The sequence below is a fragment of the Temnothorax americanus genome, unplaced genomic scaffold (assembly GCF_048541705.1).
Source record: "Temnothorax americanus isolate GAGA-0224 unplaced genomic scaffold, ASM4854170v1 Scaffold12, whole genome shotgun sequence".
Taxonomy (NCBI): Eukaryota; Metazoa; Arthropoda; class Insecta; order Hymenoptera; family Formicidae; genus Temnothorax; species Temnothorax americanus.
In genome coordinates, this window is record NW_027509253.1 from 3,158,314 (window position 1) to 3,181,976 (window position 23,663).

Here is a 23,663-nt window from a genome sequence, read left to right on the forward strand (position 1 = left end):
GCGTTTAGAACAGTAAATATGATGCATGCATTCTTCGTTATATTTTACGAGTATCTGGTAAAAATGAACGCTCTCGGGCGGTCTCATCCCTCGAGCGAGCTCATATATGGTACAGGGTTCGAAATATCGTCGTCCGAGGACAGCAAATGATACGGACAAGCTAGCGAACTTCTTTTTAACTTGGCGAAATAGAGGTACTTGCTCTGACAAGGATCTCCCCTCGCCAAGCGCACTCGAGAAAATCCTCTTCGAAACATGCAATACCGACCTGACCCCTGTTCGCTCTATTCCAGACAACAATCTTCATTCATCACCCAAATTCTTTCGTCCCTGTTCGATCGCTCGTGAAGAGCTTCGACTTAAAACGAAGTATACAATAGCGCTCCGGAATCGAATACTCTTTCGCGTAGCCTAATGTACAACCCCATTCCGGAAATTGTGCATTTAAATCGATACAGAATAAATGACGCATAGAAAACGGATTCAATCTTTAAATAGAACAATAAATTAAATTCTTAAGTTATTTATTGTTACATTTCTGCGTGCCGAAAGATAGCGTGCACATTTCACTGCCTCTTCGTAAAGTGAAAAAGCACAAATAAAGCGTAAATTGTCACTAACAATCTTTACGGAACGCAATGTTAGCATAAAAAGAGAGAGATCTCCATATAGAGATTTTATATTACAATTATTACATCAACGTCCCAACTGTCATCGTGCTATGTCAATCAATGAAGAAAAATGGACTTTATTGTGTCATGCAATCTTCAATGCTGAATGATATAGTCGAACTTTATTTTCAAACTATATGCGACCACATCAGAGGTGGTTAAATTATATTTTAAATATATATACACACACGCAATTTCATTAAAAGTGATTTTCGCCGAAAGTCGGGCGCGCTTTTAGCCGAATCTAATTTTACGCGGCATCATCGATGCAACGCACGTCTCTCTAGTAACCGCCGCTATGCATTTTTACGCGCAAATCTCCTTTACGACGATAAATATTCGCGCTGGCGCGGGATGCGCCGCACCGGCGCGGCGATAATTCGGACGCGTGTGACCTGCCGCATACGTTGAGAGCCGCGTTACGTTTTAATTTGCGTCATATACCCGCTTGCCCGCTACAGGACACACAATCGTGGTGCGGAGAGGTAATCCTTTAAATATTTTATATCGGCTAAAACATTAATTTCAAGCCGCGGTCGTTTGTAATAACGCGCGTTGAGAGCTAATTAAATTCCGCGCTGTGCCCGAATATTTTCAATGGGGGTTTCTCATTCGATTTATTAAAACTGTGACGAAACAGGGCGTTGTAGTACTCGAATTAATCTGTTTAAAATAGAAGCGAGACGACGACGACGGTCTTAGATAATGGAATTGTTCCCGCGGGAATTTTTACGTGACAGGAGACAAATATAATCGTCGTTATTGTATATTCGGAACAAAGGGCATGTGATTAAATGGATATTAACTGACGGTTGTCGCATCGTAATTTTTTAACACGTTTGTCTTTAATTATCCTAATTAAGGAGCGAGGAAGAAAACATGCACTAATACGAACAATAAATTAACAATAAATTAAGCTCTTTGTGATTGTCTGTAATCTTTCTCTCATCAATTAGGGCGAAATACTTAACATATGCATTCTCTGCGGCAAATTGCATCGCTTTTTGCGGCAAAACGCACGCTGTGCATATACGATGTGCATTATTGTTTCGCGCGCCGACGATTGGAAAACACGTGCCGAACTGTAGTCCGGGTCGTCCCGATTGATTTGGCGAATCGGAACGGCCCGAACAATAATTATGCCATAATTACCTCGCGATGCGTGTCGGTTGCATTGTAGCATCTCTCGCGATTGAATCGCACGCGCTATTTCCGGAAAGAGGAGGGAAACAATTTCTCGCGTATTCTCTTTCGCTCTTCTCCTGGAGAACCTTTCCCTTCTTTTTCCCCCGTGACTGACGGGACTAGGCGACGACAGGTTCTCGTCGTCGCTTCCCCGGGATATACTCGTCGAACGAACGAGAGAGCTCCTTCGAGCGCGTCGCGGCGCCAACTGGAGAATTTTCGCCAGTGCACGAGTCAAACGGTTCCGACCATCTGACGCATGCGTCGCACTCCGGCTCCAGAGGTTCGCAAGAAAAACGGCACGGAGGAGAAGAAAGAAAGATAGAAGAAAGGACGACACTCCTGGTGATATTAAGGTTCTCGCCCGAAATGTTCAGCGATACCGTCGGAAATACGGAAGTGCCCCCCGGAAGATCGTAAAATCAGATAAACTCGTACGGAGTTAAAAGATCAGATACATGTCCTCCTCTTCGCCGAGATGCGAAAACGCAAGAGCGGCTAAAAATCGGTGCGGATTTATCTCAACGGCATCGGTGACGGCGGCGACGAGGCGAGCCGAAATTAATGAGATGACGGTACGAAGTGCCGGGATAACAACATGACGCTAATCACGACGCGAACCGCGAGTTCTATAAATATATACTAAACCTTAATCTAATCGCCTCGTCTGCACTCGCTCGTCCACGGCGCGAGCTCTTATCTGATATTCATACGCTCGGCGCCCACAGTCTGGCCTGAGAAACGCTCGGGAGTGCCTCGCGTCACGGAGAGCGTCGCGGATAAACTTGCGAAATAGTATGGGAGAATGATAATTAGATCTCTCCTAGACAGAGTTCATTACGCAGAATGCTTTGCGACATAGTAGTTGGTTCCAATTTCCGCGATTATGCCCTAAGTGACCAATCCGTAGTTTAAATAGAGTACTGAAGAATAATTTTTTTTAGGACCATTTCTTATATATATATATAGTTAAAAAAAATTTAAAAATAGGAAAAATAGAGAGCTGGTTCTAAAGTTTAAAGGCCATCTCTATCTTTTTTTTTTAGATGCTCCGCATACATATAAAAGTAGATGAGTAAGATAAAATCGAAGGCTGAATACTGTATGAGATAATTTTTTTTGTTTCGGAATAAAATGTAATTTCAAGAATCTGTTCTGAAATAAAATGTTATATCATTTCAAGAGAATTTGTTCCAGAATAAAATATATATAAATTTCAAGTTATATCCTCCAAGTTATACGACAAAGTTATAGGTGGCCTTCTCATTCTGCTAAGGGCAAAAGGCAATTTATCTCGGAAATTAATGCGTCAAAATCGTTGTAAAGAAACTCATCTCGGTTAAAAGTCCCGAAATTCCGCCTATCCGTATAATTAACGTGTCATTTCGCGCGCGGGACGTTTTGCGATAAAAACTTTACGCAGGGTGTTAGACTTTAACAATCGAGTTTGATTGCCCTTGCAATCTACTTTAATCGCGCGACACACGATAACTTTTACAATGAGAGAGGTGGGGGAGCGAAATGATGTTCGTCTGGGCTACTTGGACAGCTAGACGTCGTTACCCTACACTGCGAAGGATTGAGATTTATGGCTCGTAACCACCTTCGCTCAACGACCATGGAGAGAGAATCATCCTGTATCGGCATGGTAAATTGCGTAGGGCAGCTTTCCATGAGATTCTTCGATGATCCACCGTCGAACTTTCCACATTCCGACTTGCGTTTCACAAAAGGGTCAGCTACCCCTGTGATAGCCTTGATCAACAAAATCCCAGCGAGTTTCTAACTCGGAATATTAGCTAATTCCCAGCGTTTCACGTCCCTTTCTAAGACGCGGCTCTAACTATGACGTAAATGGAGAAAGTTGGAAATAAGATGATGAAGAGAAGGGGTGATAGTGGTGCGTTTATGTCTCTGACATCCCTAGACGCCCCCTATTTGTAAACTCTCGAGATGTTTATGACTCATACTTTCTTTTTAAATTTTTCTATTATTTTTTTTATACAAAATTTAACAGAGATTTGAAAATTGTTTAGAAAGTACGTTACTTAAAGGAAATATTTATTTTGAAATATAAGGTTATATGTTATGGTCAAAGCCCGAAACGCGGGCAATCCTAGGATTGACTAATCAATTCTGCCGAACGGCCAAGCGTCTTGGTCAAGGTTTTGTAGTAGTTTGCTGATATGTGTGTATAGACAGTACACAAATAGGCGAGAAAGCCTCTCCCCCGCATAAAAATACTAATCTAACTCTCTCTCTCTCCCAGCCTATCTCTAGAAACTGCTTTAAGACGCTTAGTCATTCCGCAGAATTGACCAGTCAATCCTAGAAATGCCGCGTTTCGAGCTTTGACCATAACATAAAACTTTTTTTATAGTTTAATTTTACCTCTCTTTATATATATTTTTTGTATTTCACAATTAGCCGCAACTGAAGGAGAACGAAATATAATAAAATAACAGAAACAGTTTGCAAAAAATTAATGGTAATGATAATATGCAATTGACTGTAAAAAAAAAATAATTGTTAGATATTTTAACTTACACGTGTCATAGCTCGCTATTTATCACACGTTGTAACAGCAAGAATCCGTGTAGTATTTGTGTTTCGCACGAAAAGATTTTCGATCTTGCCGAGAGTGGCACGTAGGGCTACTTTGGCCAAAGCTTGGAGAATTATGTGCTCGATCCACGGGGAGTAGAACTTAAGAAGCCGCGTGTCTCAGTATGGGGCCGATAACGAGGGACGAGGAGAACCCACGAAAAAAGATTTCTACGTGTCTCCGGGCACGATGAGTTACTATTGCAGGCCCAAGTAGAATCGATATTTCTTTCATCGTAATGGTCGTATACGTTTCATGAAGGCATCAAAACCATGTATCCAAATGGCCGTTATCGTAGAACGCCTCTTTATCTACGTCAGCCGTGTTGAAAAGAGATTGATCAGCGTTTTCGCACTGCCTGACTTTGAGATCCTGCAGTTGTCCCTTGTCGATTGCGGTACCAGTCTACGATCAGAGATCCTAGACAGGATAATATATCTATAAAGAAGACGAGTATAAAGCGTAAATATACGAGTAAATCGACTTTGTACTGGAACTAATGAAATAATAAAAATGACTGATTTATAATTTTTTTTTAATTTTCAAATTTTTTCATGACACAATATGTAAATAATTGAATTGATTTATTTACTTTTATCCTTTTATCTTTTTTTATGAAGAAAAATATATACAGTATTTTTAAATAGTCGAAATTACATATAATCATCAGTAACTCTATAGTGTCAAAAAATAATACTGGATAATTTAACTTTGTATTCAGCCGAAATTGAATCTAACGAGACGAAAAATACTGAGCTGCTGTCCGCTGTGAATTATAAGGAACAACTAATTACTCCCTTGTGTAGTTTTCCACCTAAAATTGATGTAATTTCATACGCCAAGACGCCTACGAGGGTGCAGGCAAATTCTGAGGCTGAAGAGGCGCAAAACGCGCCTCTCGCAAGTTTTATTTCGACATGCGAATGTGGTATGTAAATACCTACCGCAATATCAGACCGAAATAACACGCAAATCCGTCGCGTCGAATATTGCTGTCATTTTGTGACAGACCGTTGAAATAATCGAGTACGCGAGGGTTTGCGGCCGAACAGTAGGTATGTGTGCGTGACAGGAAAGGGTAGTCAGTTAGGGATTGATAGACGATCCCGGGCTCACCAAGGCTAGTCGTTGCCACGTTGGGGTGAATTCGAAAACGAAATTCGAGACACACTGGGAGAAGATGCCATCTTCACCTTCTGTTGTAATTCAATCTCGAAAGTCTCGCTACATTTGTTAATTAAATTTGGAAATTTACTGTGTAATGTTGTCGTTTGATCACATTGATACCTAATTCTCTCGACGTTATCACCGGCTTCCCTCGTTGGTGTATCGTGTTTTTGTACCACTAAGATCTGCCTTTAACCCTGGCACAAATATATCATGTCGTGAAAGTAATATTTTTTTGAAAAACAGCTCTTGAAATATACGCCACATTTATTAATTAAAATTGGGATGGGAATTAAAATGGGAATTTATTGCGTCGTCGTTCAATCACAGCATCGTCATCTAATTTTCCCGACATTATCACTAGCTTTTCTCGTTGAGTACTTTTTACCCCTAAAATTTGCCTCTCAAACGTATACGCGACACGAATATCTCTTGTCGAAGAAGTAATATTTTTTTTATAAGTAGATTGACAAAATATACGATCTATAAAAACAAGTTATCAGTCGCAAAACCAAAACATAAAATATTTATCAGCTCCTATACGTTGTAACGACGTCCGCTGTGTAAAAATTGTATCAGCTACACGCTACACCTTAAGTTCTTTCTTTCTTTTTCCATATGTTCACTGCGAAAATTACAGGTGAGTGCCCGGTTTCGTAGGATCTCTTTAACTTTCGCCTCTATATGCGCCTTGCGAAGATGAACTGACAATTCCCCCGTTCGCGCGTTTCAATGCAAAACCACAAGCGACGTTTATGGCGATAGTAAAAACGTACGTAAGTATACGAAGAAAGCGATGAAAACGACGTCATTCTAAAGCTACTTTATCGCCTCTCGGTCCGCACTTCCACCGCAAGATGTAAATTGATCGAGTCGAGCTGCCGACTAACTCGTTGCCGCATATTTAATTTATTACGCACCGAACGGGCTTAAAGGTCCGACGGTAGAGAAAAAGGCGATTCTTTCTTTCGGAATATATATTAATCTCAATTCTTCGCCAGAAACGGGGGAAAAACTTTCATCTCAACGAGCGTCACGTTTGTTCTTCTTGCAGACGAGAAACGTGAAAGGATTACCCTCCGCTCGTCGGAAGCAAGTTTGGTGATGCAGTCATCATCAGGATATTTCTCACGTATCTAGGGGGTGTAAGTGTGCGCATCGGGCAAAGAAATGAAAAAATAACGGTGCTGTATATATAGGTATTAGGTACTATTAAATAAATTTCGCCAAGTTTGCGTTAGCATTGAATCGGCTACAAAATTCTCAATCGTTTACACGACTTCTTCTCGAAATAAATACAGATTCGCTAAATCGATGATTTTCTTTCTGGGTTTTTAAGTCCGACTGTTGACGCGAAGAAATTTTATATGTCCAACACACAATATTTCATCGTGTATGATATACACAAACGCATGCATATAGAGCAGAAGGAAGAAATCAAAGTAAACGGAGCATATTCATAAAAATATCCGCTTTATTCTTTCAACTTTCTTCGTGTCCAATTCGATATATACGACACAGTTATAGTAACAGATGTAATCAAGGCCGTGTTTACCTTCCATGGGGCAACGTTTTTTGGAATTTCAGCTAGTTTTTATAGGTAGACATGACCTTGAATGTAACGACAATGTGTGTGTGTGTGTGTGTACAATGTATGTAGTAATAGTAAGTACCATAGTCAATCGCGGATCTATATTTCCAGCGGACGTTTTCTGATGTTTCTAAAAGATTAACATTCTTACAGAGATCTCGCCTCAAATAAAATTCGACTTACAAATATATAACGAATTTACAGATCTATATATATGTAATTCGGAGATCTAGAGGTTCCTGTTGGGGGAGTTTGTTCTTGGGAAGAACTTCCCGAATGTCTTGGGGATAATTTTTCTTGGGATTTTTTCGGGGAGGTTGTAGATTGAGAAGCTTCTTCTGAGGAACCTCCTATATCTTTGCAGAGTTTCTTCTTCTTCGACGAAGAAGGTCCGTCCATATTATAGTTTGAGCTCTATTTGTAATTAAGACAACTGATTAGTATTTAACAAAATAATTAATATAAACAAAACTGAAAAGGAAATTGAAAACGTATCATGACTTAAGAAACAACACGTTTCGGCACGTTCCTGTGTGGTAGAAATCTTTTGATACCCTTAATTATTATGATATAGAAATCCTTAAGCTTCATTATTGTACCAATAGATCCGCCACTGACGGTTATATTAATCCTAGCACAATAGCATCGCATAATATCGCGAGGACATATATTGTTAGATAAGTTTATTGTACCGTTTAATTCGGTCGCTTGTCTACAAGTAAAATTACGTATCGCGATACAAAAGTATCCGCATCGTTCGCGAGATGTGATTCTCGTACCAGGAAAGTGTTCAACGCGTCTGTCATGGGAAAAAAAGAAAATGGAAATGTTTCTCTAAATGCCTACGGAAAACCGACTACAAAAGGCGCGTCGAAAAAGCGCTCGTATCGTCGCTCGCATTTTTCACGTTAGAATTGTAACATTGCGTAATATTGTGGAACGTTAAGATGAGCCGTTACCCTAATCGAATATCTCACTAATTGTAAGAAGAAAAGAAGAGCTAAACGAGAAATGTCTCACTAATGTTGGATTGAATGGTGGACAACGAAAGCGGAAGAGAATCGAGAAATCCGCAGTTCAGTGAGATGCATAATCAAAGTTAAACCGAAATGTGAAGTATCTTGATCGTGAATAAGTAAACGCGATTACTCATCGCGTACTCAACACACACATGGTATACATATTAGATTGTTCAAATATAAATGAGACTGATGTTTTTAATAGTGCAAAGAGCTTTTATTTGGGGAAAACCCTGGAGCCCGAGATATTTTTCTCAAATTTGTGGAAATTTTTGATATCCTTTTTAAAAAAATTTTCTGGCTGGATATGGATTCAATTTTGTTTTTAATAATCTCGACGTTATTTTTGAATGATTGATCACTTAAGTCTGTTTCGAGCTTTAAAAACAGATAAAAATCACTAGCTAAATTTTAATAATAAAGAGTGAGAAAGTAAAGCCCATCTTACACGCACGCACGCACGCACGCACGCACGCACGCACACACACACACACACACACACACACACACACACACACACACACACACACACATACACACACACACACACACACACACACACACACACACACACACACACATTAGTGATACGTTTTTAGCCGTGTATAGTCGAACGTTTTCTGAATTTTAAGTTGTCACGAATAATGGATTCGATACTGCCAAAACTAATTTGTAAAATATTTTAAATTTTGCGAACCATTATACGTGTATTGTCCCGTGTATTGTCTGAATAAATCATTAACGCGATTCACACTATTATCGTTGAGTACCTTCTTGAGTACAGCGGCCAGTATGTGGTTTATTTTTATTGCGTCCTCTGTTTAAATATATGTTACACGATTTAAATACCCTGGTTTCTTGAAAAACAGTCATTTGTGAACTATTTTTTAAGTCTTTCTTCAATTTCAGTAAGATTTTGCATTTTTTTTCACTAAAAATTTAATAGTAATGCGTTGTGCAGCAATTAATCATATCTTTTGCTCACTCCTACTTCTTGTTCACCTATTTGAACAACCCAGTACATTTTCGGGCACATATACAATTTTATTTTTTTCCTTTCTCTCCTTTGAAAAATATAAAATAAATTTGAGAATAGGAAAAACACACACACTCTCTCTCTCTCTTTCTCTCTCTCTTTCTCTCTATTTTTACATTTATTTCACTCTTGTTTCGCCGCGCTTTCGTTCGTCCCTTCAATCCAAAATATAGCCTCGAAATTCGCAAATCATAGGCGCATTCGTCGCATAATGTGGTCGATCACGATTTATCCTCAGTCGTACTCGCGAGAGGACTTTTGGAAAAGAGCGTGCCGTTCCTCCTCAGTAGACGGGACTTTTGAAGTCGCAGACCTCACCGCCCTTGGTGTTTTACTCACTGTACTGAAATCTCTGTTGATTCCGTTACCACCGGAAATACTGAAAAAAGAAAACACCGAGATATTAAAAAGATTTCAAAGGAAGAAAAAGTGAGCAAAGCGAAGCTGTTATTATTCATAGCGATTATTTAAAGCCTGAACGAAATATTGTTTTTAAACACAAATATATTACTTTTCTGCGTTCGATGAATCATCGAACCCGTTAAGTCTCTCGTTTTCGCTGTATTAATATGCACTAATTGATAATAATAAAGTTTATCGGGGTTTTTTCTTGGAAAAAATTTAGAATGGGAGAATTGATAAGAATTTACACGTAACAGATTAATTTGGTACATACACGACGTCGGTCTTGTCGTCCTCGTCGTCTGGCTCTACTTCGTCGCTCGGTACTGTAAAATACGTGGTTGCGGACGCTGGTCGGAATTTGTAGCCTGTTAGAACAAAGAATGTATAGGTTGCCATCTCTCGGAACGTTTCATCCAGCCATTGATAGTCAAAGCGCACTGTAATCTGCGAAGGGAAACCGAATACATCAAAGGAGGATTCATGATTTGCGACTGTGACTCTATATTCGTGAGATTAATATGTGCAAATCAACGTAAATCACGAAATAACGTACCTTGAGTATGTACATTATAATACGGGTGAAGTATATGTAGAAAACTATCATAATATAGAAATGCTTAAATAGCACGAGCTTGCGCAAGTTCATCGCCGCTTTATCGTTTGTGCGGGCGACCTCTTCTAAATGCCTGATGCTCCACACCACCGGAAATAGAATTGCGCCACAACACACCAAATCGACAAGTATGAACATGTCCCGCGAGGTCTCGCGTCGCAAATTACCCACGTCGCTTTCCTCGATTATTATCTCAGCCACATTTGCCAACACCTACGAAGAAATGTATTTCTGTTACATCTTTAAGGTCATCATGTACAAGACGATTATACAATTATACAATTTGCACACTTTTATTTTTTGACATTTAATGCCTCGATAACAAAGAAGAATGTTTAAATTTACTAATAATTTTAATTCAAATCAAAATGTATTTAAGATCGATATTAACGATGTCAACTGCCATAATGATCAGTGACCGACGTTTAAAATAAATGTTATTTAATATAAAGTTTTGAATAACAGAAATTTCTTGGACAATATAAAGCAAAAAGTGCATAACTCAATACATTCCTTAGATGATAAAAATTTCGTTGTGTACATATAAGACATACGAAACTCACTGGGCAGATAACATGTTAATAAAAAAAGATTGTTTCTGATTGATAAAAAAATTTCACTTAAACTACAAATAAGAAAAAGACGTCGACGTTTACTTGTAATGGTATGACCAGCATGAAGAGTTTCTTTTCCTTGTCCGAAAGAATGTGCTTTATAAAGTTCCAGCCCGTGCCAATGAGCACAATAGTGATGAAAAGAACAGCGCCCTTCAGAAGATGTGTAATATAGTACAAAATCGCCCACGCCTCGACGTGCTCACCCTTGGTCTGGATGAAGTGGTAATTTATACCGTGGAACAACAGTGAGAAGGACTTCAGGTACACCAGCACAGCCATTAAGTAGTGGATTTTGAATACAGAATGCCTACATTGCGAAAGTAACACGTTTACATTCTGTTCTGTGCTAATGCTGCCTCGTTATTATATCTCCTCTGCCGTTTCGCACTTACTTGCTTTTATTAAGAATAAATACCCAGAAGCAGCCCGACAAGAAGAAGAGTAGCGCCATCGTGAAATACAGAGCCGGCAGTGGCATTTCGCCGGCGCTGAGGAAGTTGTCGTTATTAATCTCCGCTATTTCCACCTACGGAGAGGAATGTTTCTTCAGCGTGACGAACGATCGTTTAATCTCCTAATCCAATTCTCCGGATAATCTCACCGTGAAATCCACGAGCAGCGGTTCCTTGTTATTATCGTAATTCTGACAGTTGTGAAAATAGAGATTGTACAAGCCCTCCTCATCCTCGCTGGCGACGTACATGACGAGGCTCGTGTTGTATGATCTCTCGCCCTTGGGCGTCGTCTCCATCGTCATCGGTAATCTCAGACGAGAGCACGCGTTGCTGTCCGATCCGGGCCTCGGGTCATTGCCGCGACCGACGGCCTTCTCGAGCACTGCGCAGAAAAGAATTTTTATCTAGCGACGAATTTCTGAAAGAAAAAGGAGTTGACAAGCCCGCTCGCGCGAAAGGTAAAAACAAATGCCATTGTCTCGTATGAGTCGTCGGCGTGTCCGCGAATGGCACTGACGCGAGACATCGTCGGTGATAGATGTACTATACGCAAAAGAGACAGTTACCTAACCGAGTCTTCCAAAATACCTTAGTTTCGCGTTATTTATAAGATCGGGGACGAGTCGTGTTAATTATAGCGTCTCTCATCTACGATGACGTTCGATCACCGATGTCGCCTCGTGACCGCATCGATCATCGTTAAAAGCAGTCGCCTGAATAATGCGCGGATTATGCGCCTCGATCGTCGTAAATTCGCTCGTCGCCCGAATTCTTTAAATTTGTTCGCATTCATATAGCATGTTTTTTAGGTACTGTCCAATATTTTACGAGTTGCTTTTATTTTTAGGTCGTTTTATGAAGAAAATGTGGTCTCAAAGTGGCCTCATTTTAGAGATACAGACTGTTAAAAATCTTATAAAATTATCTCAACAGCTGTGTTAAACGAAAAGAGGTTGTTCAGCCCTTTCGTAAACATTTTTAAACATAATAATAAAATCGTAGTAATTGTATGTTTAAAAGAGATCTCTCTTTTCATCACGCATTTATTAATATTTATTATCTCTATGACGCGTCATAATATTGTGTCACAATAATCGACTGTTGGATCTCGAAATGAAATTGTCAGGATAATAATAATTGCTAATGGCTAACGGGCAAATGACTCGTTTCAGGATCATAAGCCAAGTCTCCAGTTTGCACCTGTTTTTAACCGTTGCAATTTAGGCGTTTCTAATATTAGGCGGTGGGGAAGTGTCGAAAATATCTGGCAGATGCCGTGATGGTTTATTTTCGATATACAGCACACGCATTGCTGATAACGTGTACCAGACATCGTTTTTCGCGTAATGTCCTAGATGAGGGATTTCATTGCTCTATTCATAGCAAACAGCAATAGCATTTAGATCGGAATTTTTCGAGGCAAATCTCACGTCTGAGATCAACTCCCGGATTGTGCAACGCGTGGAAGCTAAACGAGATATCTGTCGCAGTCTATCTTCTCGCATAATTATTACGTTGTTAAGCATATGCCAAATGTTGCAAGTCCGTTACACGTGTATCACACGTTGTGTAACATTGTTAAGTATAAACGCAGCTCACGTTACACACGTGTGGAATACCGTCGGATTGACGTGAAAAATCGATGAGACGCACGCGTTCGTTCCGACATATGTTAGCGGATATTTACTCTCGCGCTGACACATGCCACCTCGCATAGTTTTACCGTCGCGCGAGGGGGGGTAGAAATAGCTTCGCGAGCGCGATCCGATACTGCCGAGCGCGACTCACCGTGCGACGTGTTCCGTTTTCTCCGTGGGAAGAGCGCGGTATCGCTGAATCTCGCTGACAGCGAACTCCTCTTTGTTCGATACATTAACACCGCGCTGGGGTTCCTGTAGATGTGCGCCGCGTATACGTTGCTACTGCAGTTCACCTGCATTCTGCAATATTAAAATCGAATTGCAAACCTCCAGCGTCACTTGCCACGTCCCGCGATTGCGTACGTTAAATTCTTCCTCTAACACATACGTTAAATTCTTCAAGTCCATGGTAAAGTATATGATCGAGCTGTCATCCTTCTGCTCTGTCTTGAGATTCGAAACATTTTGCAGCAAGCATCTGTCCAGATGATTGTGCACATATGGATTAATGGCATCGATGAGCGTTCGACCCAAGCTAAATCCAAACTGCGAACAAAACGAAAATGCCATTATTGTGAACGATACAAAAACAAACTCATATAAGTTGTATGACTTTACAGCCGTTTACACTTGACTTCTTTATTTTGCCCCCAAAAAGACGTTCTCTATTATGTTCTAACAAATTTTCTGGCGATATATAAAATTAAGTCACAAAGTTTTAAGTAAATAAGAAGTAAAGGTTTTTCGCGCAAAGATAGATAACGATTTGTAAGGATCTTTTAGAGACATCAATGATGACATGCACCGCCAAATAAATAAGTCTCATGCGTCAGTAGTTCACGCTCTGCGCTGCAAGCGTGAACAAGTCATTCACGAATCTAACAAGGCGACGATACATCCGCATATCCGGGCGCTTATTTATAAACGCGGGTGGTTCTCCTCGCGAGTGCGGAAGACGGTAACAGGTGTCCGTCGCTGCACGACAGCGACGTATCGTCGCAACGTCGCTGCTTCGTAATCAAAGTTTAATCGAGCCTAAAAATAGAATGAACTTTGGAATCGAACCTCTCTTTTTACATCAGATTGAAATTATGAATAACAACTCGAAGCAATTTAGTTATAGAATATACTCATCGTCGGGAAGTTGCTAGACATAAATATAGCTATTATTTTGTAACGGGTGAACATAATGAAATGAATTAAACAATATACAGTAGAAGAAACTCATCATTTTTATTAGTATGTTAGTGCAAAAAGTGACACACATGCGAGCACTTGTAAAAACAAATGTTATAAAAAAGGGAGCAACAATTCGCGCCCTAATTACATGGCGATGCGTAATATATTTTCGAAATGATGACTGTTTCAACACTCCGAGTTGAACTCGTGCTATAACGAGAGGCACTTTTAGAAACTATTAAGTACATTTTCTAATATTAATAACTGTAACTGTGTCTTTGAAGAGTTTTTTCATGAAAATTGCCGTTTACTCCAAAATCTTTTGAACATATATTAATGAGTCATGCGATCAATCAAGTTTTCGGCCTTTTGTAACGTTTACTTTTGCAATTTTATACATTCTTTTTGCACATGCTGGTGACAGATTTCTTCTGCGGATTAGTGCTTAAATCATTTCATCCTATTTGTTAGAAAATAACAGCCATTTAGTTTCACTTTCCGATGATCATCCTATAAGAATAATACGAATACTATTTACATAAAATAACATGAATAATTATAATGAAGTTAATAGAAAACCTTTGTTATAAAATTACCAATATGTATAATGATATTAACGTAACATAATCGCTACAAATAGCGCTGCAATATTTTATATCAAAATATGTGAAAGAATGATCTCTTCGTCATTTACTGCCGCGGAACTCTCGTTGTTCCATAATTTTCATAAAAAAGCATCGCCTCCAAATTTCCCCCAAAAAATCTTTAACGACTTCATAAAATCCATCAAGGGCGCGTATGTGCGGTTTGCGGAAGAAATTATGAGTCGGAATATTATTAGCAACTCACCACGGTCTTGCTCGCGCTTTCCGGTGTCAACTTTTTATCGGCGTCCGTCGGCTCGAACTTGAAGTTCGTGAGATTCACGGTCAGGATGCCGCCCTTGTAGAAGCCGAATGTGCTCAAGGTGATGTAGTGCCTTCCGTCTTTCTGAAATACGAATACGACACTTCCGTGAGCGAGAGCAGGTATATTCTGTCAAGAATGCGAAAGGAGGAGCTGGGCCCTGGGGCAAGGACCGTCCGAAAGGGAACAGGTTTTGTGCGAGGGATTCGACAATTCCCGGGTCGACGTTTCCTCGACACCTCTCTATGGAAAATTTTTCCAGGGAGACGTACCGCTCCGCCTGCGAATTAGCATAATCCATGAGTGCGCGCGCGTCACAATCTTTTCCACAGGACTATATACGATTCTCGCTCCGAAAAGAACCTCGCGTTAGCGTCAGCCGTATACGTCCGTCAACTGTCACTGCCGGTCACAGTCACAGAAACAGAATTAATAAGACCGATAATTGCCTCGTGACGTTAAGCGGCGTATAGCGCGCTCCGCAATTATCGATGCGCTCGCGATATCGCCGATGACAACCGCGTCGATTCCGTACATGCCGTGATACGCGCGTAACAACGTAACAAGCGCGTCTTTCGCCTTTCCTCTCGCAGGATCTTATCCTACCGCGCTTGTCGGCGACAATCGCCGACTCGTATAAGTGAGGTGATTCGACGAGTTCTCGTAGACGCATTTCGGAGCGCTGCGCTGCTCCTTTCGGGCATCTCGCTCCTCTTTCCCAAGGCGCGATCGGGCGCGTGATAACGATAATGACGGACGGGCGCCGTCTGTGGGAGACAGTGCGGGAGACGGCAACCAACCCGTATGTCCAGCTTGTGGATCCTCGCGCTCGCCGCGGCCACCAGCAGCAGAAGCGGCAGCCAAACGCTCGCGCTCGGCCGCATTTTTTGTCCTCTCTTTCGCGTTCGGCTTCTCTCACGCTGCTGCCGCACGGTTTACGCTCGACCACCACCGGGTGTCACATCACCGAGGGAGGCAAACGGCGCGCGCCGCGTCGGGAAAACGTTTCGCCCTCGCTCGTCGATACGCGAGCAGGAACTGAGGAGTGAGGCGACTGAGGCGGTCCCCCGGCTGGCCTGCTGGCGCGGCCGGAAGCGGTCGGAACCACCGGACTGGGCTGATGCTGCTGCTGCTGCTGCTGCTGCTGCTGACAGTGCTGAGTGCTGACATCGAACGCGACCTCAGCGGTGTTGTGAAACAAGGGAACGCGCGAATCGGACCGCGTAAACGCGTTAATTTTCGTCACGACACGAGGCACGCACGCGTCAACGCGCGCTGCCTCCGGTCGCCGTCGCGGCGGCCTGAAAAACGCTCGTCAAACAATTCTTTTTTTTTTTCTCGTGTGAGCCTTGGTTGTATCGCGATTGCATCTCGGTCGTGAGGTATACTCCGTTTTGTGGCATCCGCAGGGTCGGACAGCGAGCCCGGATAGCCCCGTGGCTTCTCGCTTCGGGCGCGTTTGCACCGTTCGATTTCGGAGCAGAGTCGCGCTTTAAAAAACAGAGGAGGAAATGACGAGAGTGTAGAGAGTGTAGCTTGAAAAAAAGAAGGTCTTCGACCTTCCCGTTTTGATTTACATGTTTTAAAAATTTATAAAGCTGAATATATAAGCGCAATTCGAGGATTCACAAAGCTTTTGGTAATTTTTCTCATCGATGATGGTTCGAGTCGCTGGTACGCGTATCCGGAATTTGAACATGGTCGTCCAAGTGGTCTAGGACGATCGGTCTTAACGCCTAGGACGGTTAGAGTTTTTATGACTGGCAGCCGTCGGCGTAGCTCGCCGCTCCAGTTGCGTCTCGATTTTGCCGAGTTGAAGAAACGTTGGTCGTCCCGCACCTCGCTCGCCTTGATCGCTTGATCCGATTGTACACCGATAACAAAGGACGTTTGGCGTCCTGATTCCTGACCCTCTGGAGTACTCTCGTTCGATTTTGCGTTAGCCCATTTATGAGCGATGAAAATTACGGAAAGTCAGGTAAGCTCTTCGGCTCCTGAAGGTCCCTTCGAATGCTTTGATCTGCGCGGGACAAAGACGTGGAACAGAGACGGGGTGTAAACACGTGCTATTGTGGTTTGTAGGTTATCCTAGGTTAGGTTATCGTCTCTCGCAGGAAACCTTTCGGTCTCTTAAATTATGACAAAGAATTGCGAAAATATCACGAATGGCTTCAACGAGTCTAAATACGAGAAGCAGATGCATTACGCGTGGTCTAGGACAAACACCTTCAACGGACACGAATTGAACCGAGTACGAGTGCAAATATCCGACAATTTAGACGTCAAAAATTGGGATTGTATAGTCAAAACACGCAGCAAGGAAGAATTTCCCCTGATTTATAGGTACTAATATTTTTTTTTTCATTTCAAGTAGGAATCATAATAAATTCTCAGATGAATAGCAAAAGAGCTTTATTGTTGCATGACACGTTAATGACGTCTAACTTTAGACTTCTTTAAAGATTTGATTTTGCTTCTTTTAATTTAATTCTTAACGACTAATTTTTAACTTACTGTTAATTAGAGCAGTAATGTATAATCAAACTTGTGAAATTAAAACTGAATTTAATTCGAACGTACGCACACGCAGTTAGTGTTAACATGATTATTCGAGGACTAGAATGCGCGTTTGTCTTAAGGATATAATGCTAAATGAAATTAATAAAGTATTATTTGCAGTTGTGAAGATTCAACGTCCGACAGCAGCTCTGTGAATTTATGCGACATTCAGTGTAAACAATCAGCTAAAAGACCGATGGAAAATCAGGATATGGAAATTGAAGAGACATGGGGACTTTCTTCCTTCGTGATATCGGACAAGGCTTATGCGAGACAAAGACAGTTCTTGGCTGCGAATAAAGCCAGCGAAATGCATATAGAGGAATCGAAGGGCTCATTAGATTCAAATCAGAAGAACACCATCAATTCAGATAGGAAAGACAACGTCAGTTCAGATAGGAAAGACAACGTCAGTTCAGATAGGAGAGACAACGTCAGTTCAGATAGGAGAGATAACGTCAGTTCAGATAGGAGAGACAACATCCGATCGTTTTCTTCGAACTACCTGTCGAAAATGTCTTGCTGCAAACGTTTAATGTTTCTACCATTGACTGTGATAGTCGTACTTTCGATCGCGGTGTACATGAGTGAGAATCAGGATCGTAAACACAGCAGTGATTTTGCGAGCGCCGTGATCGAATTGAAGCGGATTCACGGTCAAGATGCACTAATATTCGATCTGAGCAAATATCTTCTGTCTGATACACCTCGCTTGAAGATAATAATCCTCATCGGTGGCACGGGCGTTGGTAAATCGTACACGGTGGAGATCATAAAGAAAAATTTTCCGAGGAAATACTCTATTCGTCAGTATTTCCCACCAATCAGGACTGGGTTCGAATTCAATATTCCTTTCTTACAGCCGGGTCTGATCATCATAGAAAACCTGAAGGAACGCGATTTGATGGACGTCGCAAAATTTTTTAAAAGGTATCAAGACACGTATAAAGATAAGCTCGCGACCGTACTGGCGGTTTTTAACTTCGATGTAAGTTCATATCCAAATATAAGGAAAATAGAGAACATTTTCAATGAAGATATTAGTAAGGATATCAGATTCTTTTATTATCTTCCTTTGGACGAGAACGCCTTATCGATGTGCATTATGGATGCAATAGTGGAGAGCGGGCTGACGCTCTCCGAAAATAAATTTGCTGCTGTTAAACGGAGTCTGATACAAAATAATGCCGGTTGTAAAAGGGCCTATAACAAGGTTCAGATATACGGTACACGGACAATAAAGAACGATCGTACATGGTCCTCATAAAGACTGATAAAGTGTTACTGTACTTTCCACGACTGAATTAACAAACGCCCGACTGTGTAGCACGTATCTTTTCTCCGCGTAACTGTTTCGATCACAATGTGTTACGATAATCTTAAGATTATATAGATAGTTCCTACTCTCTCTCTCTCTCTTGAGCGAATATATTTTTTAAGCATGAATATTTTTTGAAACGCGTTCCTAATTTGGTTAATTAAATCGTCGGTCGACCTTCTTGCCGATTCTTCATCACAAGGAATAATTTTGATAATTTAAAGAGGTCGGACTGTGCCAATTTTATTAATGAAAGCCAGCTTGAACACGAATATGAGTTCACAGTTCGTCCGCTCGAGCGCATGATGAAATTTTCGTATGTATTACTTCCAGATTGTGGATATCGAAGACGAGCGGTGATTTTCGCGGATGATAATATGTGATGTCATATTGCTTACATCCGGTAAAGCACGTAATCAATATGTAGTTACGCGCGATACGTATGTGATATCGCGGGCTTTGAAACTTTCTTTCTGTAATTGCATTTGGATTCATAACGATTTGTGAGCGAGTAACCGACCGTGATATTGCATACGTTAAATAACGACATATTATATCCGTACTATAAATGTTACGTTGTTACCACTGATTAATCTTATGCAACTGAAAAGTCGCTCGATTATATTTCGCGTTTTTCCTTCCGCCCTCTTAGCTGTAAGTAATTGTTTTTAGGTAAACGTAAATCCAATATTTTCCAAGACGTGAAAGAAAGAATTTCTTTCGATTACGTATAGTCATCGTTATAACGGATAGGAATAAGTTAAATAGGAATAAGTTGAAAAAGAATTAAGTGCCAAATTGTATCTTGAAAATGTCTTGAAAAAACTACTTACAGAATATTTTACTTATATTTTATGTTAGAAATCCGATAAATCCGATTATAGTCACAATGGATTTCATTTAGTGCCTTCAATTTGTATAAAATCTTCTGATTTTAGGATACAATTCTCTTAGGCCGGTATTCATAGTTTTATATTTAAGATCGTTTTAAACACAGGCGGGTTTTTTCGAATTTCCTCGATCCTGAGGGAGATTAAGTGTCTTCTACTCAAAGGTAATTTGACACAAACAACTCCAAGCCCAATATGTATAGTTTCAATCCAATCTCTTTTCCTTCGACCATTTTCACTATGCAATAATTCTCTTAAACGGATTATTAATCCATTGGAACTTTAATTCTTAGCTTCACTACCCATTAAAATGGGCATTCCACCTCTTAAACGAGGTATATGTGGGATGATAAAAAATTACGTTATTATAATATTATAATATAATAAGTTTTAATATTTCTGTAAAGTAAAAGTTTTCGGACGTAAAAGTAAAGAGAGATGGGGAGAAAGCGTTTAAAGTACTGAGTTGTGTGTGACAATATCACCGGAGATTACCCTTATATTTAACGATTCTTCTACATATGTTGCAAGTTGCGGGCGACGAATGCGGAAATGAATTAAATATTTTATAAATGACTTTGTACACATTAGCATTTTTAGTACTTTTTTAATATACAAGATTATTTAATCATCAAGACTTGATCTTAATCTTCGTTACAGTCCACTTATTTTTCCCTTAATTGAGCCTGCATTTTATGATTTCCTCATGACGCAACTTAAAGACGGATCAATCAATGTTTAGAGTTTTTGCTTCGTGACGTTACGTCTGCAGGATAAAAAAAAAGTATCTCTCATTTACCTCTTACGTGCACCGATGAGATGTGACGCAACTAGTCAGAAGTTACGTCCTGTAACACGCAAAGACTATGTATATTACATCGCGGCACTTACAATTCGCCCCCTTTACTACGCTTCTCCGTGACGGGAAATAGAAAGTTCATGTATGTATATGTTCACGAAAATGCGCGATTAGTTTATTATAGCAATTACGGCGCTCTTTCCCCCATGAAAACCGCGAAACTGAAGAACCTGGAGAGCGTTTCCTAATTTATCGCGAAACGGGACTTGCTCGATTCGACTTTTTTTTTTAACGATTCGCTAAGATCGTGGCGACACTGACATCCTGCGCGCAACACACGCCAACGCACGGTAGCTGCCCCTTTCGCCGCTGAGGTGCCACCGAAGATAAACGCGAATGACGAATGAAGATAGACCCGACAATTTTCAGCTTGGTTACCGAACATTATATTTTAGATGACATTAGATGACACGGATAATAGCTGATTTTCCCGTCATCAAATTAACTTTGTTTCAAATTAATTCTGTATTCTTGCTCTACGAGAAACAATAAAATTGTGCTCTTTCTGAGCGTGATCACCTGGGTCAGTTGTTTGCTGTAGTATGCAAATTTATTTCCAGGCAATCGGCCGACTAACTTTTTTAAGCTGCTCGTAAGCTTCATTTCTGATTTTGCATTTTACAATTTTTTTTTTATTTTGCAACACATTCACGTGTAACATATTATTGCATGACGTTAAAACGTCATGCGTTTGATCGTGTTTTGCTGCACGGAAATATATATTTATCTCAATTAGAGTAAATAAACTTTGCAAAGTACGAAGTACAAGACCTTCGCATGAGATTCACCTTCAACCAACCGGTTGAACCGGATATATCTATCTACGATCGAGTCGGCGAGAAGAGGATCGGCGTACGGAAGGTACAACCGGGGGTCGTTACGAAACCGATAGTATCGCGCATTCTATGCTATTTACGTATCTATATATAAAAGAGGGTAGAAGACGAGCGAGACTAGCACAGTCCACGAGTTTACCTTCGGCGGGACGTTTACGAGAAAGTTGTATTTTACGTTCAATTCGTACGTTGGGAACAAAGGCGAGGTCGCCTTCTTGTACCCCGAAGGACTCGCGGGCCACCGCGAGGACACCGCTCGTTCGCAATTGGAAAAGAGTGGAGGAAGGGCAACGCGCTGGAAATTATAAAAGAGCGATTACCAGCAAGAGTGGGGCAGTCGCTTCCAAGTGTGTACCTGAGGCACCACGATCGGAGTACGTTTATACATATTATATAGGATACCTTTATAAGATTGTGCTTAAGACATAGATCTCCGCAGCTTCGATTTCGCGCGGTTCCTCAAGAAGCAAATTGAGTAAGCGTGAAAGTAGAATTTTCCGAATTAATTTGCATAGCACGTACTTACATTTAGCATATTTTATTCTTAATCCAAATTTTTTCTATAGAGGTTGCTTATTTTTTCTCATAGATGCCGAATGAAATTTCGGTGTCTATATTTTAAAATTTTTTCAGTTGCAAATGTAAAAACTTTTGAGAAACTAAGTTTTGGAAATTGTATAAGTAGGTAAGAATTTCATTTTCATTTGCTTCGTCAGAATCTAACACACTTTTGTTTAATAACCAAGAACGCTTAACGCCATGACATTTTGTTTTAAAAATAAAAAAAAGATAAAATGCAAATTGACAAAAAATTTGACTACCTTTTATTTCGCACATTTGATGCTTTTACATTGGCTTTTATATTTATATTTAACCCTACGTTACTCATGTGGAGTGTAAAATATACCGCAGTTTTAGAAATCTACTAAATTTGCAGAATAAAGTTTTTTTACAAATCAAATGCTGCACAAATTGGTTTCTAATTAAAAAAGAACTTTTACACTCTTACTTTTTTATGTAAAAGATATATTGAATATTATCAACTTTTATTCAATTGTAAATCGTCATAGAGAACAATAAGAATTGGGATATAATGTTGGAGTGTAAAATACATCCCATACACGAATATATAAAGTTGAAGAAACTACATGAGTAATGTAGGGTTAATTCATATTAAATCACAAATTTACAATCACGAACATTTTTGTTGATAAGTGAAATTTCTCTCTTATTGAAGGATGGAAATCGTGCGCATGTTAATATCAATATTAACATTTTGGCCATAATCGTAAATTATATCACGCGAAAGGGTTGAAAGTCATCAATTATACGGCGACAACATAACGACATTGTCTGTGACGTCTGCATCGAGTTCTCTAATCACGTTCGCCGGAATAATTTGTCGAATCGATTAACGCCGCGCGAATTTCAATCGCGATCTTCGGAGCATCTTGTCCCGTCCTTGGTCGCAAAGGCCGATGTCACTATAAAGGTCGAAAATACGGGACGCATTCGCGGAATCGTCATTGGCGCAAATCGGCATTTTGATAGAAATTCGAGCTCGTCAAGAAGAGCGCGCGGGATTCGGCATGTCGTCGCTCATTTATAGACGTACACAATAGCGTTAACTGATCGTAAACACCGTGACCTAATCCTCGTAATACACGAAGGCAGGCCATAACGGTTACATGATCGTATCGTAATAACGAGCGGTAAACTCTCTTCTTACGGGCCGAGATGAAAACGAAAAGATGAATGTAAGTACCGGCGTGATGTAATCAACGTAATATATTCTCGTATGAAAAAAGAAGCTCTTACGCGCGCACTCGACGAGGGCTCGAGAGATGAAAGCTCGCGAGCGGTAACGCGATAAGTGGCGCGTAACTTTCTACGCGGAAGACACAGTATATATACCCTTAACCGACTCTATCATAATCCTAGTACAGCATGCTTTGTGCGTGGCTGTTGCGATTACGTCTCATCGACGTAAGACGAACACGGATACGACACCGATATAACGTAAGATACGGCGTTTATACGATTCAATATGATTGCCACTTTTCTTTTTTTATATTTTATTTATTAAGAGCTGTCTTGAAATCCGACGTGTAT

The 23,663-nt window shown here is 40.5% G+C and overlaps 4 protein-coding genes across 9 annotated transcripts in view; 2 read left to right on the forward strand and 2 right to left on the reverse strand.

Moving 5' to 3' along the window:
• LOC143893307 (putative G-protein coupled receptor B0563.6) overlaps positions 1–2,090 on the reverse strand; it is a 38,144-nt gene extending 36,054 nt beyond the window's left edge. For both annotated transcript variants that reach the window (XM_077398526.1, XM_077398525.1), the window contains exon 1: positions 1,824–2,090. The gene's annotated coding sequence lies outside the window, so the exon portion shown is untranslated. The remainder of the gene's footprint in view (positions 1–1,823) is intronic.
• Positions 1–23,663, forward strand: part of LOC143893224 (alpha-tocopherol transfer protein-like) — a 115,845-nt gene that overhangs the window by 86,001 nt on the left and 6,181 nt on the right. The window contains exons 1-2 of one of the 5 annotated variants that reach the window (XM_077398365.1): positions 21,684–22,026; positions 22,185–22,236. The exons of 2 other annotated variants lie outside the window; for them this stretch is intronic. The gene's annotated coding sequence lies outside the window, so the exon portion shown is untranslated. Of the gene's footprint in view, positions 1–21,683; positions 22,027–22,184; positions 22,237–23,663 lie in introns of those variants that run through there. 2 more of the 5 variants (XM_077398362.1, XM_077398364.1) reach the window with 2 other exon arrangements.
• LOC143893218 (protein GPR107) lies at positions 7,085–16,031 on the reverse strand. The gene is made up of 10 exons (XM_077398356.1): positions 15,890–16,031; positions 15,033–15,173; positions 13,393–13,550; positions 13,153–13,304; positions 11,511–11,746; positions 11,302–11,435; positions 10,949–11,216; positions 10,233–10,505; positions 9,951–10,123; positions 7,085–9,653 (listed from the first exon to the last, which is right to left on the reverse strand). The coding sequence occupies exons 1-10, from the start codon at positions 15,971–15,973 to the stop codon at positions 9,509–9,511; spliced, it is 1,764 nt and encodes a 587-aa protein (XP_077254482.1). The 5' UTR covers positions 15,974–16,031; the 3' UTR covers positions 7,085–9,508.
• LOC143893222 (uncharacterized) lies at positions 16,247–20,487 on the forward strand. The gene is made up of 3 exons (XM_077398360.1): positions 16,247–17,067; positions 17,172–17,432; positions 17,769–20,487. The coding sequence occupies exons 2-3, from the start codon at positions 17,227–17,229 to the stop codon at positions 18,913–18,915; spliced, it is 1,353 nt and encodes a 450-aa protein (XP_077254486.1). The 5' UTR covers positions 16,247–17,067; positions 17,172–17,226; the 3' UTR covers positions 18,916–20,487.

Bases quoted from the DNA above. Each gene is read 5' to 3' on its own strand.
- LOC143893218 (XM_077398356.1), bottom strand. From the start codon at position 15,973: ATGCGGCCGAGCGCGAGCGTTTGGCTGCCGCTTCTGCTGCTGGTGGCC. The intron at 11,747-13,152 runs GTGAGTCGCGCT...TTTTCTGCGCAG, and splicing joins AAAACGGAACACGTCGCACG to TGCTCGAGAAGGCCGTCGGT. The intron at 10,506-10,948 runs GTAAACGTCGAC...ATTTCTTCGTAG, and splicing joins TGCTGGTCATACCATTACAA to GTGTTGGCAAATGTGGCTGA.
- LOC143893222 (XM_077398360.1), top strand. From the start codon at position 17,227: ATGACAAAGAATTGCGAAAATATCACGAATGGCTTCAACGAGTCTAAA. The intron at 17,433-17,768 runs GTACTAATATTT...TATTATTTGCAG, and splicing joins GAATTTCCCCTGATTTATAG to TTGTGAAGATTCAACGTCCG.